This window comes from Aquarana catesbeiana, linkage group LG03 (genome assembly GCF_042186555.1).
Source record: "Aquarana catesbeiana isolate 2022-GZ linkage group LG03, ASM4218655v1, whole genome shotgun sequence".
Taxonomy (NCBI): domain Eukaryota; kingdom Metazoa; phylum Chordata; class Amphibia; order Anura; family Ranidae; genus Aquarana; species Aquarana catesbeiana.
The window spans coordinates 497,448,562-497,462,312 of NC_133326.1; the positions used below are offsets into that span (position 1 = coordinate 497,448,562).

Genomic DNA, 13,751 nt, shown 5'->3' on the forward strand with positions numbered 1-13,751 from the left:
CTTTGCAGGGCCGGTGCAGGATACCGCAGCCCTGTAGGCCTCCGCTCTTCCTTCTCTTTGCCCTCCTCTGCCTCTGTCTTTTTCCTTATTCATGCTGTCCCCTGCCGGATTAGACAGCCCAGGGACAGCAGCATCTCTCATAGTGCCATTAGAGCCCTCCGCCGTCATCCGGGGGGCGGGGCTCGCGCTCCCCGCTCGTCTCCTTCTACCAGTCCCGCCATGCGCTCTCTCCCCGCAATGTGACGCCGGGGATGAGACAGCTCCTCCGCTCCCTCTGCCTGGCTTCCTCTTCGCAGGAGGGCATCCCTGCTCCCCGTCACCGCTCCTACCCGCCCTTCTGCTCCCCGCCCGCTCAGGAGAGAAACGCTCGGGCGGACGGGACCTCCTAGCTCTGACGCCGCTCCCCTCTCCTACGTTAGGCTGCGGTCCTGCTCTCTCCATGGCTGCCCCGATCGCTGCCTGCAGCCATGCCGTGCCCCTCACCTCAGCCTCCGCCCGCAGTTGTGCCATTATGCGCTCTACCTCTGCCATGCTGCTGTCCACCAACTTTCCTCCAGAATTCTGTTAACCCCTCCCAGGTTAACCTTCTTAAATACTACCCCACCCTTCCTGTCCCTCCCCCTCGGCTCCATTTTAACCATTCCTTCCCCCCACTGTTCCCACTGTCATGCATGCCCTCCATTTTATGCATTCCATGCTGCATTTCGAGGCCTTTCTTTTCCAGCTGCTTTAGTTATTCTGAAATATCATTCAACACTTAAAGCATATATATGGTCAAATTTTAAAATCATGCTGTATATTATTTCCGTATTGTATTTCAATAATTTCTAGCCTACTCTTGTTACTCTGAATGATCATGAAGCTTGTCAACTTAGCTTCTGAAAATCCCCACACATTTTCTTCCTTGGGTTCTATGACATGTATTCAGTATGTTTGTAAGTAGGCACTGCAGTGTCACACATTTCACAGCCTGCCTTCTGAACTACAGAGGTGATGAGAGGAGGAGTTTCAGGAGTAGCAGTCAGTAAAGGATTCACTGCTTGCAGGCAGCAAGGTACTATGGGATATGTAGTCCTTATAAATTGAAATAAACAGCAGAGGAGAAGCTGCAAAGCATGAAGGGAATCCAAGCAGCTGTGGAAATAGATGGCAGGCAGAACCCACAACATAAAAGGTGATTTTTCAAGGAAGCTTATACTGGATTTGTAAAAAATATATATCTTGTATTGTTATTACAATGCTGGTGATATAAAATTCTAATGTATTTTTATTATTTAATTCATTCTTTGACCATAGATTCTGTTTAAGAGTATAATTCCTTATTTTAGGACAGTGGGCAAGTTTTTCCTTTATGCCCCAACAGCCTAATGCCGGTGGAGGGCTTTTAGTCCCTTGTCATCATCATAACCTGTATGGTCATAATGTCTCACTGGGTCCCACTTCCTACTCAATGGAAGCTATTGTTCCATACACTGCACGGATGATGGCCAAAAATCCTGAAACAGCTGTATGCACTTTAAAATACATTGCTGCAAAATATTAGGCTATATTTGTGTAGCATAGGCCTGACACTGGGCTGGCTATATTATCCCAGGTTATTTTCCCTATTGGATGCACAGCAGCCAGGCACACAACAGCTTCTCAATCTCTTTACCAAATAACCAGGCAGATAGTGTCTTCTAGAGCTGTATTGCTCAGGAAAACTTAGATAGGGAATAGTGTAAGCCTTGGGATACTCCAGGACTAGTGTAACTTTAACAAAGGACTCTTAGTAGCAGTTAACCTTTTCCAGATAGACCTCTAGAGCAGAAAATTTGGACATACAGGTTCAGAGAGATCCCACACTGGAACCAACACTGTGCCAGCAATCTGGAACAGTCTCTCAAAGAAGAGGTACAGCAGCATCAGTCTCTCTAGAATCTCTCACTCTATGGCCTCTACTCACTGTGTCCCTGTATACACGGATGCCTCATTCTAGTGTCAGCTAGACCCTGCTCCATGCATCTCCAGGTCAGATCCTCGACAGACTTTCTCTTGACTGTTCACCACATTTTAGGAGTAGTCCTCCACCAGCTCTCCTTGAGCTAGGACCTCAAACAACCTCCTGCAGGCCTCAGCAGTTACCCCAGGAGGGCAGACAGCCCCTCCATGGTGGGTCTCACCACCAAGGCAAATGACCCTGCTGCTCTGAGCTCCAGACTATTTATGCACACCTCAGCCCCTTGCTGGTCACTCTCTCGACCAGGGATTGGATGCGGCTGCATGAATATACAGCCCAGAGTCTGCCTGTCCCAATCGACTATATTCCAGAATTTACTGGAATGCAGGGGGATGTAGGCAAACCTGTAACCAGTAGAACCCAGAACAGCCAGTAACAATCAAATCCTGCTCCAATGGCTACTGTGGAGCCAAAAATTAAATTTACTGAACCTTGGTAGCAGCTTAACTAAGTGCATACTACATTTGCACTATAGATCAGCGGATCTGAATGTGTGTTTGGGCGTTGGGGCATAAAGGAATAATTTGCATGGATCCGCCCGATGTCCTGAAATTAGGAGTAATTTTTATTTTTGGGATATTTGATAGAATGAGACATGTGAATACCTTTTTTTATAAGTAGACTTTACTGTGCTATGTGCTGATTAGGTTGGAGGACTTTCTTATTCCTTTAATCTCGTCTTACTATAAACTGTATGGTTATACATACTTACTACCTCATTTAACACAGAAATTCTGCTCTTGACAAATAAATGTAAATCCAGTACATCTGGCATCATATGAGGCAGTAGATTCCCTCCAATTTTTTATCTGGTTTAATTTAGCATACCATTAGACACCAGAGGGCAGGCACATAAGCAAGCAACCACCCACAAAACAAAGAGATATCATAACCCCTTCCAACCCCCTCCCATCGGCCCTTTAAGTGGGACTCCAGGAGGTGAGACAGACTTCCAGACATCATTGTGATCATTGTCATTGGCTGTCAAAGTGGCCTTGTAATCGTGAGCCAATCCTGCCAGCTCCCGATCAAAAACGAGACCAGGAGCCATGCTCTTGCGTTAGATTTAAAGGGAGGGGGTGGTCGTCTATAGTCCTGACCCACTTGATGTCCTAGAGTGACAACACTGCTTCCGTGGATACAGGGGGGTGAGTGAGCATTGTCATCCTCAGGCATGAAGTGTCTTACAGGCAAGGGTTACCAGATAAAAAATAAAAGAAAAAAGAAAGAAAAAATTTCAGCCACCACATGTAATAACTGGCAAGGTGCATTTTTGTTATTAGGTTTAGATATACTTTAAGATTGTTCTGGATTTCCTGATTTAGGGTCTGTGTCGATGGGCTTTGGGCTTATGTCATTGACATCAATTTGAGACACTCATGAAATCATTCATATTTCATTGAGAGGTGTAGTTGACCTCCTTCTCACCTGAATTTAAAGCTGAAGTTGAGATCTAGCACTTTTTATATAGTAACATTGCCTTAACTTGGACCAATGTATCCATATGCCATATCTGGCTGGTTCCAGTGGAAGCTGGAAATCCTTGTAGCATTCCCTGCTACTACAGTGATTGGTGCTAGCTGCCAGGTCCCTCACCGAGCAACTGCCCTTCTGCTTACGCAACATAGGAGGTCGTTTTTTATGCATGGGCGCCTTTCAGAGAACACTTTGCATTTTCTCAATAAATGCAAAGTGTTTTCTGATTGGACAATGTGAAGATTGTGTCATCGCCGCCCTGCCTCTCCAACTTGTTGAATTAGATAATACTTTTCATCCACTGAGAAAGCAAGTGAGGGATCCCCCTGTGTTCACAATGAGGCCAGGACAAGGAAGCTAGTGGAGATAACTGCAGTAGTGGTATCTACTACAGTGATTTCCAGCGACCAGGGGCATCCTACAGATCTGGCACATCCATCCTTGCATTGGTCCAAGCTGGATATCAAACTATGTTTGATATACCTAACTTCCGCTTTGACCTGCTTCAAGTTCACATTCCAAATTGTATGGAAGTGTAAAACCTTTATGAAGAGAACTAAAGCTCATTGACTCTACTAGTTTTACTGAGGTCTGGCCAAGCCTTGGCCAACAGCCATATCACTAACCAATTAGAGTGACCTTACTGGCCACTAAGGCAGGGAAATAGCAGCGGACAGGGCTTAGCCATGAAATCAGAGAAAGCTACAGTAACAAAGTGAAACGAAATCAGAAAGGGCTCATTAGCTTTTTCCAGCTAATATACTATATGTAACACCAAGCATGTTGTGGTGTCTGCTCTATGGCTCCACTTTTGCTTTCAAAAGTTTAAAATACACAGGTTCACCTTATGGAAGTAATCTTATTTCGCTGTATGACAACTTTGGCAAGATTATTCCTGCTAAAACCTTCAGAATCCAAAAGGTAATTTAGAGATTATGAAAGCCATTACTTAAAGCTGCCTTATTTTGTGTATCTTTCAGCTGCTGAATCTGCTAGCTGTTATCTGAAGTATGCAAGGACATCCATCTATAATTTGACTGCTGGACGCCATTCTTGCTCCCTACAGTGAAACATGCCAAAAAATGAGTCAGGTCAGTCTTTTTCAGGTAGCAGTATTGATCTACAGTGCCATCATTAATAGTTCAGCTGTCACGATTGCCATATTTAAAAAAAAAATATGAAAAAATGTAAAGAATACCTTTTTTACACGTTTGCGCATTTGTCAGCCTATTATAAAAACAAAGCAGTGTTTTTAAATCAAAGCACTATAACATTGTCAGTGACAGCTGGGTCCCCACTGTCAATCAGGAACCAATCAGAATGTTTCCTGATCATGTGATCACAGCAATCAAAGCAGGCTGAAGGCTCTATTGAAAAAAATGAAAGCTTTCAGCCTGCAAATGAACACTGCCACCTTCAGCTGCCTTGTTCTGCTGCAGTATCATTCATTTTATAGTTCAGCTGTCACAGCTGTACTATTAAAATATTATAAAGTAGAAAAAAAATTAGAACAAGATGTTTTTGCACATCCGTCTGCCTATAACAAACACAGAAAGTTGTTTTTAATTAAAACAGTGCATCAAATAAAATCCTTATCTCTAAAATTATGCATAAAAGGGATTTGTGTAAATTAGTCATTTTTATTAAGTTTACTGGCACATAGCACTGCATCAAAGGGCATCAAAGGGCATCGGGTCACAAAAGGGTTAAAAATATACTTGCAACCACTGCAACATACCTGTACTTAAACTGTATCATTATTAATATTATGAAAATGTCTTACTGAACAAACTGACTAGTCTAATTTAATACATTCCTTTTTGGATCACATTATGTAAAATAAAATGATTCAATCTATCTAACCGAAAAAAAAAAATTACCCAAACTTACTCTTGTGGTGTCATCCTGATTTGCATGGTATACATTAGTCCACAAAGCATTACTGTGTCATTAAAAATATTTAATCATTATTGCCAGAACACATTTCAGCATTGAATAACTATTCTTTTCTACTGTATATAAAAAACAAGCAAGCCTGCTACCACTTTACAACACTACAATAAAATCATTGTGCTCTGTTTAAATAATAAAGCTTTGTTCTATCTAACATATTTAGGCTCAGACAAAGCCTTCTGTTGGCATTTCTCTGTATTAAAGCAGAACTAAAGGCAAAACTTTTATTTTTCATTTTGTATAGAGTAAGGGAGGGTTATAACCCCTGTCAGTGGTTTTTCTTTGCCATCTGTGTCCCAATGAGGAGATTTCCATTCACTTCCTGTCCCATAGTCAACACAGGAAGTGGGAGGAAATCCCTCCAAAGCGGGGGAATTCCTAGTTGTGACCAGGGTCACCAGAATGAGTGTCCCCATTGGAATATTTCCCTTCTAATACTGTTCTGGTGACAACCCACAATGTTCGTTTTATTTATATTTTCACTTTTGTTGATAACAGGAAAACAGGACAAATAGAGAGGCTGAGTTGTTCAATTAAAGCAATGTCAGCCAGGCAATTTTAGACCTCATTCACAGAGGCCTCCTGTGTCTTTTAATTAAACAGGGTTTCTATTGCATTTACTTTTCTTTCCCAACTTATGCATTTATATGTGTTCAGAATATCTCATATGCCCCTGGATGCACACATTACTATTTTTTTTCTAAATTAAATTAAATGAAATGCACTTGAATGAAAGTAAATTCACAGTGTGCATGATACCATTTAAAATAACTACATGCATTTATATGCATTTAGAAAGGTCCTATAAAAGCATATAGATGCAAATAAACACATGTATGCCATTGCCACTGTGAATTAGGCTTTTTGTTGTATCGTTTGTAGTGTGAATATGGTGCTTCTCAAAGAGTGATTCCCACTAAAGCACAACTCCAACCAAAACACTTTTGTTGCGTTGTACAGAGTGTACAGAGTCTGTGACCTCACTGGTTGTATTAACTTTATTTTTTTGGTTGAACTAACCTAACTTAAACCCAACTATGCAATTTCCTGTCTATCTGATGGGTGTTAGACAGCAATAATAACTATTTTTAGTAGAGCAGGGTATGGTTACAACAACTGTCCCCTTTTTATTTGTGTCTTTGTCCACACTGGGGATGTGTCCCCTCACTTCATAGCCAGGTGATGGGTGTCATAAAAAAAAAAAAAAAAAAAATACTGAGTATATTAGGTGGGTTGGGGATGAGATTTCAAAGAATGCCTAGAGGTCTAAACCTGACGAATTGTGGTAGGGAGGGCCAAAGGAGAGCAGAGTCTGGAGAAATCCTGGAGATGAGCATTGGATTAAATGACTAAATGCATATAAATGCATGTAATAACTTTAAATGGTGTAATGTACACCTCACATTTACCTTCATGAGGGATTTAGAAGATAGAAGGTCTTCGGAGAAGCAAAGAGAAATGTTTTGTTTGACATTTTGAGATGAGGCTGGTTAGGTAGCTTGGGGGAGAGTTGTAGATCACTTTTTACCTTATTAAATAAACCCAATACAACATTTCAATTTCCAACTAATGGATCCCAAAGACTGGGGACACATAATGGCCAGTAGAGATGAGCCAGTACGGTTTGGACTACAATGGTATGGAAGAGCAGATCGAAGTTCACTTCACCAGCCAGATATTATCATATTATGAATCAGTAAAGGGGTCCCTTGAACTCCACAAATAGTTCACTTGTGTGGCTTCAGAGTATGCAGCCCCCACACCTCCCCCATACAAGCATACAGTAGGGATAAATAGTCAGAGGAAGGAGTGGTGGGAAGCACTGGAAATGTGAGTATCAATGGGTTGGAAGGGATGTCTTTTATACTGTGGATTTTCCCACTTTATGAAGGAGATCTTATTGTTCAGAAGAGACATAGTTTGCTTACTTGATTGTCAAAGCCCTGCTTACACCCTGCATTGAACTTTACCGTCGGACACAGCGCATCATCGATCACAGTAGAGTCGATGAAGCAGGCTATTTACCATGTGATCGGCTCTGTCCAATCACAGCTAATCCGATGTAAGCAAATGCTGGTTATTGGTATTTAATTTCCACAGCGCTGTCAGTGTCTGAGGAAAGGAAAGCCGATAACCAGCTTTCCAGTGATGACAGCGGCATTTACACTGATAATCAGGACACTAATTTTCAGTGCAGCCCCATCAGTGTCCACCAGTGCTGCATATCATTGTGTCCATCAGTGCAGTATATCAGTGCCCATCAGTGCAGACTCGTCAGTGCCCATCAGTGCAGCCTCAGAAAAATTGAAGAAAGAAGAAAAATTACTTATTTGCAAAATTTTACAACAGAAACAAAGAAAAAATAAAATAAAAACCCCAGTGGTGATTAAATACCACCAAAAGAAAGCTCTATCTGTCTCAAAAAAAATGATAAAAATTTCATTAGTTTGCAGTCTTGCATGACCGCGCAATTGTTATTCGATAAATATTAAAGTTTATTATACCTGTCAATCATCATACTGTATATAGTTCATTTTATAAAATGTCCCTACGTTTATTATATGTGGGGGAAACTACACACAAGGTAAAAGACTGTATTGCTTATCACAAATACTCCATTGGAGTCAAACTAGAACAACTATGTTTAGTGCAACACTTTGTTGAAAGAGGGCATACAGTCTCCCAGCTTAAATACATGGTAATTGATGGGGTGGCCCGCAATAGACGTGGAGGCAATAGGGAATTGGCTTTAAGGAAAAAAAGAAGTAGAATGGATTCACCGATTTTGCACTCTCTAATTTTAGTAAATAAACCCCATTGTGTCCAAAGGGTTAAATTCAGATTTTGATTTATAGTTATTTCTTTGATTGGTAAATTCTATAATGTTTGTTATTCCAATAAAAGGTTCTAATTGATTATTTATTTTATTCCTTCTGATATTAGGTGCCATATCGGGATTTCATTCAGTTAATATGGGAAGTGATTACTCATTGTTGACCCTTCTCTTTAAAAAAAATAATATATTGAATCATATGTTGTTATGTTTTTAAGAAAAAGATTACAATTAAATGGTTAAACTAATTAAGTATTTAAGAAATTGATTACAGGCTTTGAATAGATATATATGTGCACAGTGTATGGTTACTTGTATTGTGGCATGTGTTCTCATCTGAGGCAGGGCGCTAACAAACTAGCCCAAAACACATTATGCATTGTTTGTAACTTTTTGACTTTTTAAATAAATTTTAAGTGCAGCAATCCTTTGTTTTTCTTATCTATATATTGTCTATGGGAAAGCTTGATTGCTATGCACTGGGAACAATTACCGGATCACATTTCACCCCATCCATTGGAATATATATATATATATATATATATATGTGTGTGTATATATATATATATATATATATATATATATATATATATAAACAGTATCTCACAAAAGTGAGTACACCCCTCACCTTTTTGTAAATATTTTATTATACCTTTTCATGTGACAACACTGAAGAAATAACACTTTGCTACAATGTAAAGTAGTGACTGTACAGCTTGTATAACAGTGTAAATTTGCTGTATATATTGGAATTCTGCCCTGCGTCCCAGTCTCTGAAGGGAGGGGTTCATGCCCTGCTTCAGTATGTCACAGTACATGTTGGCATTCATGGTTCCCTCAATGAACTGTAGCTCCCCAGTGCCGGCAGCACTCATGCAGCCCCAGACCATGACACTCCCACCACCATGCTTGACTATAGGCAAGACACACTTGTCTTTGTACTCCTCACCTGGTTGCCGCTACACAGGTTTGACACCATCTGAACCAAATAAGTTTATCTTGGTCTCATCAGACCACAGGGCATGGTTCAAGTAATCCATGTCCTTAGTCTGCTTGTCTTCAGCAAACTGTTTGCAGGCTTTCTTGTGCATCATCTTTAGAAGAAGCTTCCTTCAGGGACGACAGCCATCCAGACCAATTTGATGCAGTGTGCAGCGTATGGTCTGAGCACTGACCGGCTGACCCCCCACCCCTTCAACCTCTGCAGCAATGCTGGAAGCACTCATATGTATATTTCCCAAAGACAACCTCTGGATATGACGCTGAGCACATGCACTCAACTTCTTTGGTTGACCATGGCTAGGCCTGTTCTGAGTGGAACCTGTCCTGTTAAACCGCTGTATGGTCTTGGCCACCGTGCTGCAGCTCAGTTTCAGGGTCTTGGCAATCTTCTTATAGCCTAGGCCATCTTTATGTAGAGCAAAAATTATTGTTTTCATGTCCTCAGAGAGTTCTTTGCCATGAGGTACCATGTTGAACTTCCAGTGACCAGTATGAGAGAGAGAGAGAGTGATAACACCAAATTTAACACACCTGCTCCCCATTCACACCTGAGACCTTGTAACACTAACGAGTCACATGACACCGGGGAGGGAAAATGGCTAAATGGGCCCAATTCGAACATTTTCACTTGGGGTGGTACTCACTTTTGTTGCCAGTGGTTTAGACATTAATGGCTGTGTGTTGAGTTATTTTTAGGGGACAGCAAATTTACACTGTTATACCAGCTGTACACTCACTACTTTTACATTATAGCAAAGTGTAATTTTTTTACAAAAATGTGAGGGGTGTACTCACTTTTGTGAGATATTGTGTGTGTATGTATATATATGTGTGTGTATGTATATATATATATATATATATATATATATATATATACATATACAGATATACACGACTCCAAGAAACCACGCCCAGCCACTTATATGTAATGACTGAACGTGAGACAGTTAAGGAATAATTCCAGGTATGGGTATTTTATACAGAATTACATTGTTGTTCCTGCTTAGACCAATGTAACTATGTATACCATGTCTGGCCAATGCCCCTGGAAGCTGGAAATCAATGAAGTAAACAAAGTTACTTTGGGGATCTCCACTTGCTCCCAGGTTAATCGCTGAGCCACTGCATCTCTGCTTACTGAGCACAGGAGGATGGCCACTCAGTACTGGCACCTTTCAGAGAATGCTTTGCATTTTCTGAATTAATTCGAAATGTTCTCTGATTGAACTAGGTAAAAAGCATGACATCACATCCGTGCATCTCCACCTCGTCCAATGTAACTATGTATAAATTCATCTTTAAACATTCTGATCCCTGAGATCCCTCTGTGTACATTAGAAGTAGCCAAGTTGCAGTGGTGCATTTGACAACAAAAATTTTAATTATTTGAATACAGTCTAGAAAAGCGTGTAAAAAAATACTCTTAACTTTGAAAGGAATACATTGTTGCCCGAAAGTGTTTTGACAAAATAATGTTTAGAATTCTTATGTTGGGCAAAAGATCTGGCAATATTGATAGCTGAGAACTATAGTGGATATTTGTATGTCTTTCGTTGTATTGCTGGTACAGCTCAAGATTCTTACCCAAACAGTAAAACCCTCACATGAACAAAGAAAACAGAGGGATTGAACCCACTCCCAGATCTCCATAGGCACTGGTCACCCTCTAAGGTTAGGAGTGGATCCATTATGACAATCAATGCACCACATCTGCCACATTGTCTTTAGCAAATCTGATAAGTAGAAGATTCAAATCACATATGCTCCAAAATAAGGTTTTAATTCATTAACCAAAGAATAATTATGAAGGAGAATATTTGGAGCTTGGATTACAATATGCTGCCATCATCAGTGCCAGCACTCATCTATTATTAGAAAGGGAAAATGTTCATGTAAGTCCATCATTATGGGACTTGTAGATGGCAAATGATTGTGGTTTAATACATGCCATTTTGGTAATATCAGACAATAATTGTGATATTTGAGGGTAGGATTATAGCTATGTGTGCAGTGGCCCCAAAGCAAAACCATTAAGGGGCCACTCTATTTCACTCATTTCCACCTCTAACGCTTTTTTTTATAGTAAAACAGAAAATAAATTGTGTTCATAACAATTATATACAATAGAGTTTCCTAAACTTTATGTATACTGATATCTTAAAACTTTATTTGCCAAATTATATTGCTATTTGCAGTAAGTCACTATGCATCATGCACAGCTCTGGACCCCATAGAAGTCATATTGTCTGCTATGACTATAGATAAGTAGGGCATTGCAGACGTTGGGCTATTTATTACAGTCAAAAAAAAAGATATATACCAGGGAAACATCAAGCCAAGTGTTTCAGGAGCCAATGCCTAGGAATCTGTACATTTGTCTGTAGAAACTTATAGAGAGAATCCAAGAAGTGGCTGGAGAAAGGTCTAATTTCTTTTAGACTTAAGTGTGAATTCTGTAGCATGAGGGATCCCTGAAGAAGGTCATGAGATTATTATTGGTGCTGATTGACTTTTTTTTGCTAGAGGAAACGCCTTCAATTATTCTGGCAGTACCCATCTGTGATGAAGGTAGCTGAGAGGACATGGTGAACATTACACATACACATATGTGGAATACCACAGTGTGTATAGATGTGACTGTCATAAAAAATCCAGTACCAGAAGAAAGCTAAATATTAAACAACATGCAATAGTAAGACACTTACATAGCACTTATAGTTATATCATGCAACAGATAAGCAATTTTATCTCCAAATTTTTATCCCACAATAAACCATAAAATTGCTAACATTCTGGGAGTATACAACACAACTCCAGGACAGAGTGCAATACATTATTATTATTATTATTATTTATATTATTACTATTTCAGCGTCTAAAATTATACAGATTGGATTCTTTATTCTTCTCTATGGTATGCAGTTTGCATAACAGTACATTTCAAACCAGTTAAGGCCTTTATCATTGTCAGTCAGAAAATAATCATTCAATGGTCAGTTAGTAAAAGTCCAAACATTAACCCAAGTTTGCTGGTATTTTTAACCTAAAAAATATAGAATACTACATTTTAACCTGGTAATAAATAAGGGTTGTTTAGCATCTCTGAAGTCGAGAACTTACCATGTCTGAGGCTTGCTAAGATGATCAGGGCCAGGAACCCTGTGCCCATTGTGCCTCCTACTCCTACAAGTCAGCTGTGCTTATCCAGTGCAGTACGGTAAGAGATGAATTCATTTAAGCAGCTCCTGCCTGCCAGAGAGACCTTGGTGTTCTGAGAGTTGTATTTCTGGTACATCCTTTTATCTGGCAACTTCTGTTTTCTTACTTACCACAGATGTGGAAACTGAGTCTTCTAACCCAAAATGAATGACATCTTCTTTAAGCTGAACTCCAGGGAGATATAATGGACACACATTAATGCAGCTCATTGTTTATTATTACATCATGAACCTATTTTTTAAATGCAGGCGGTGCAAGTACCTTAATTTGGCGATGAAATCTCTATTCAGCAAATATTAGATTGGGGAAGAAATAATAAGCACAGGGAGATAATCAGTTGTGCTGCATTGCTCATGTGCTAACCAGGAACATGATGATTGTAGGAAAGAGCAGGGTGACAGGGAGATAAGCTCATCAGTCTGATGCTTCTCCTTTCACTCTCCAGTCACAGTACCCAGACTATGGACATTGAACTATTTATATATTCTTAACAAATAGTAAAACAGTTTTAAAACAATTATTTACTGACCTAACTAGCTTATTCCTATATTGTAAGTTATTTATTCTCAAAAATCCTCAAAGATCACAGCAAAGACTCTACAGGCCCACTAACAGCAGGCATGTGTTATGCTATGTATGGTGACTGTGGAGGCTACTGGAGTACATTGAACTCATTGTTATATTCAAGAAACTAGTTTGAGATAATTTAAGCTTGTGACATGGTGCATTATCCTACTGGAAGTAGCTATCAGAAGATGGGTAGGTACACTGTAGTCATAAAGGGATGGACATGGTCAGCATCAATACTCAGGTAGGCCATGGCATTTAAACGATGCTCAATTGGTACTAAGGGGCCCACAGTGTGCCAAGAAAATGTCCTCCACACTATTACACCACCACCACCACCACCATCCTGAACTGTTGATACAAGACAGGATGGATCCATGCTTTCATGTTGTTTACACCAAATTCTGACCCTACTATCTGAATGTTGCAGCTGAAATTGGGACTCATCAGATCAGGCAACATTTCTCCAATTTTCTATTGTCCAATTTTGGTAACCCTTTGCAAATTGTAGCCTCAGTTTCCTGTTCTTGGCTAACGGGGATTGGTACCCAGAGTGGTCTTCTGCTGCTGTGTTGTGCATTCAGAGATGGTATTCTGCAGGGGTCCTCAAACTACGGCCCGCGGGCCGAATCTGGCCCTCCAGCGTTTTTTATCCAGCCCGCGGACTGCCCCTTTAACATCGCTGCACTCCCCCTGCCCTCT

The 13,751-nt window shown here is 40.2% G+C and overlaps 1 protein-coding gene across 1 annotated transcript in view; it reads right to left on the reverse strand.

Moving 5' to 3' along the window:
• The window catches only part of CSF1R (colony stimulating factor 1 receptor), a 101,523-nt gene extending 88,962 nt beyond the window's left edge, over window positions 1-12,561 (reverse strand). The window contains exon 1 of the mRNA XM_073621078.1: window positions 12,384-12,561. Within this exon, the coding sequence (XP_073477179.1) occupies window positions 12,384-12,432 (49 nt within the window). The 5' untranslated portion in view covers window positions 12,433-12,561. The remainder of the gene's footprint in view (window positions 1-12,383) is intronic.
• Between the last annotated feature and the right edge of the window lie 1,190 nt (window positions 12,562-13,751).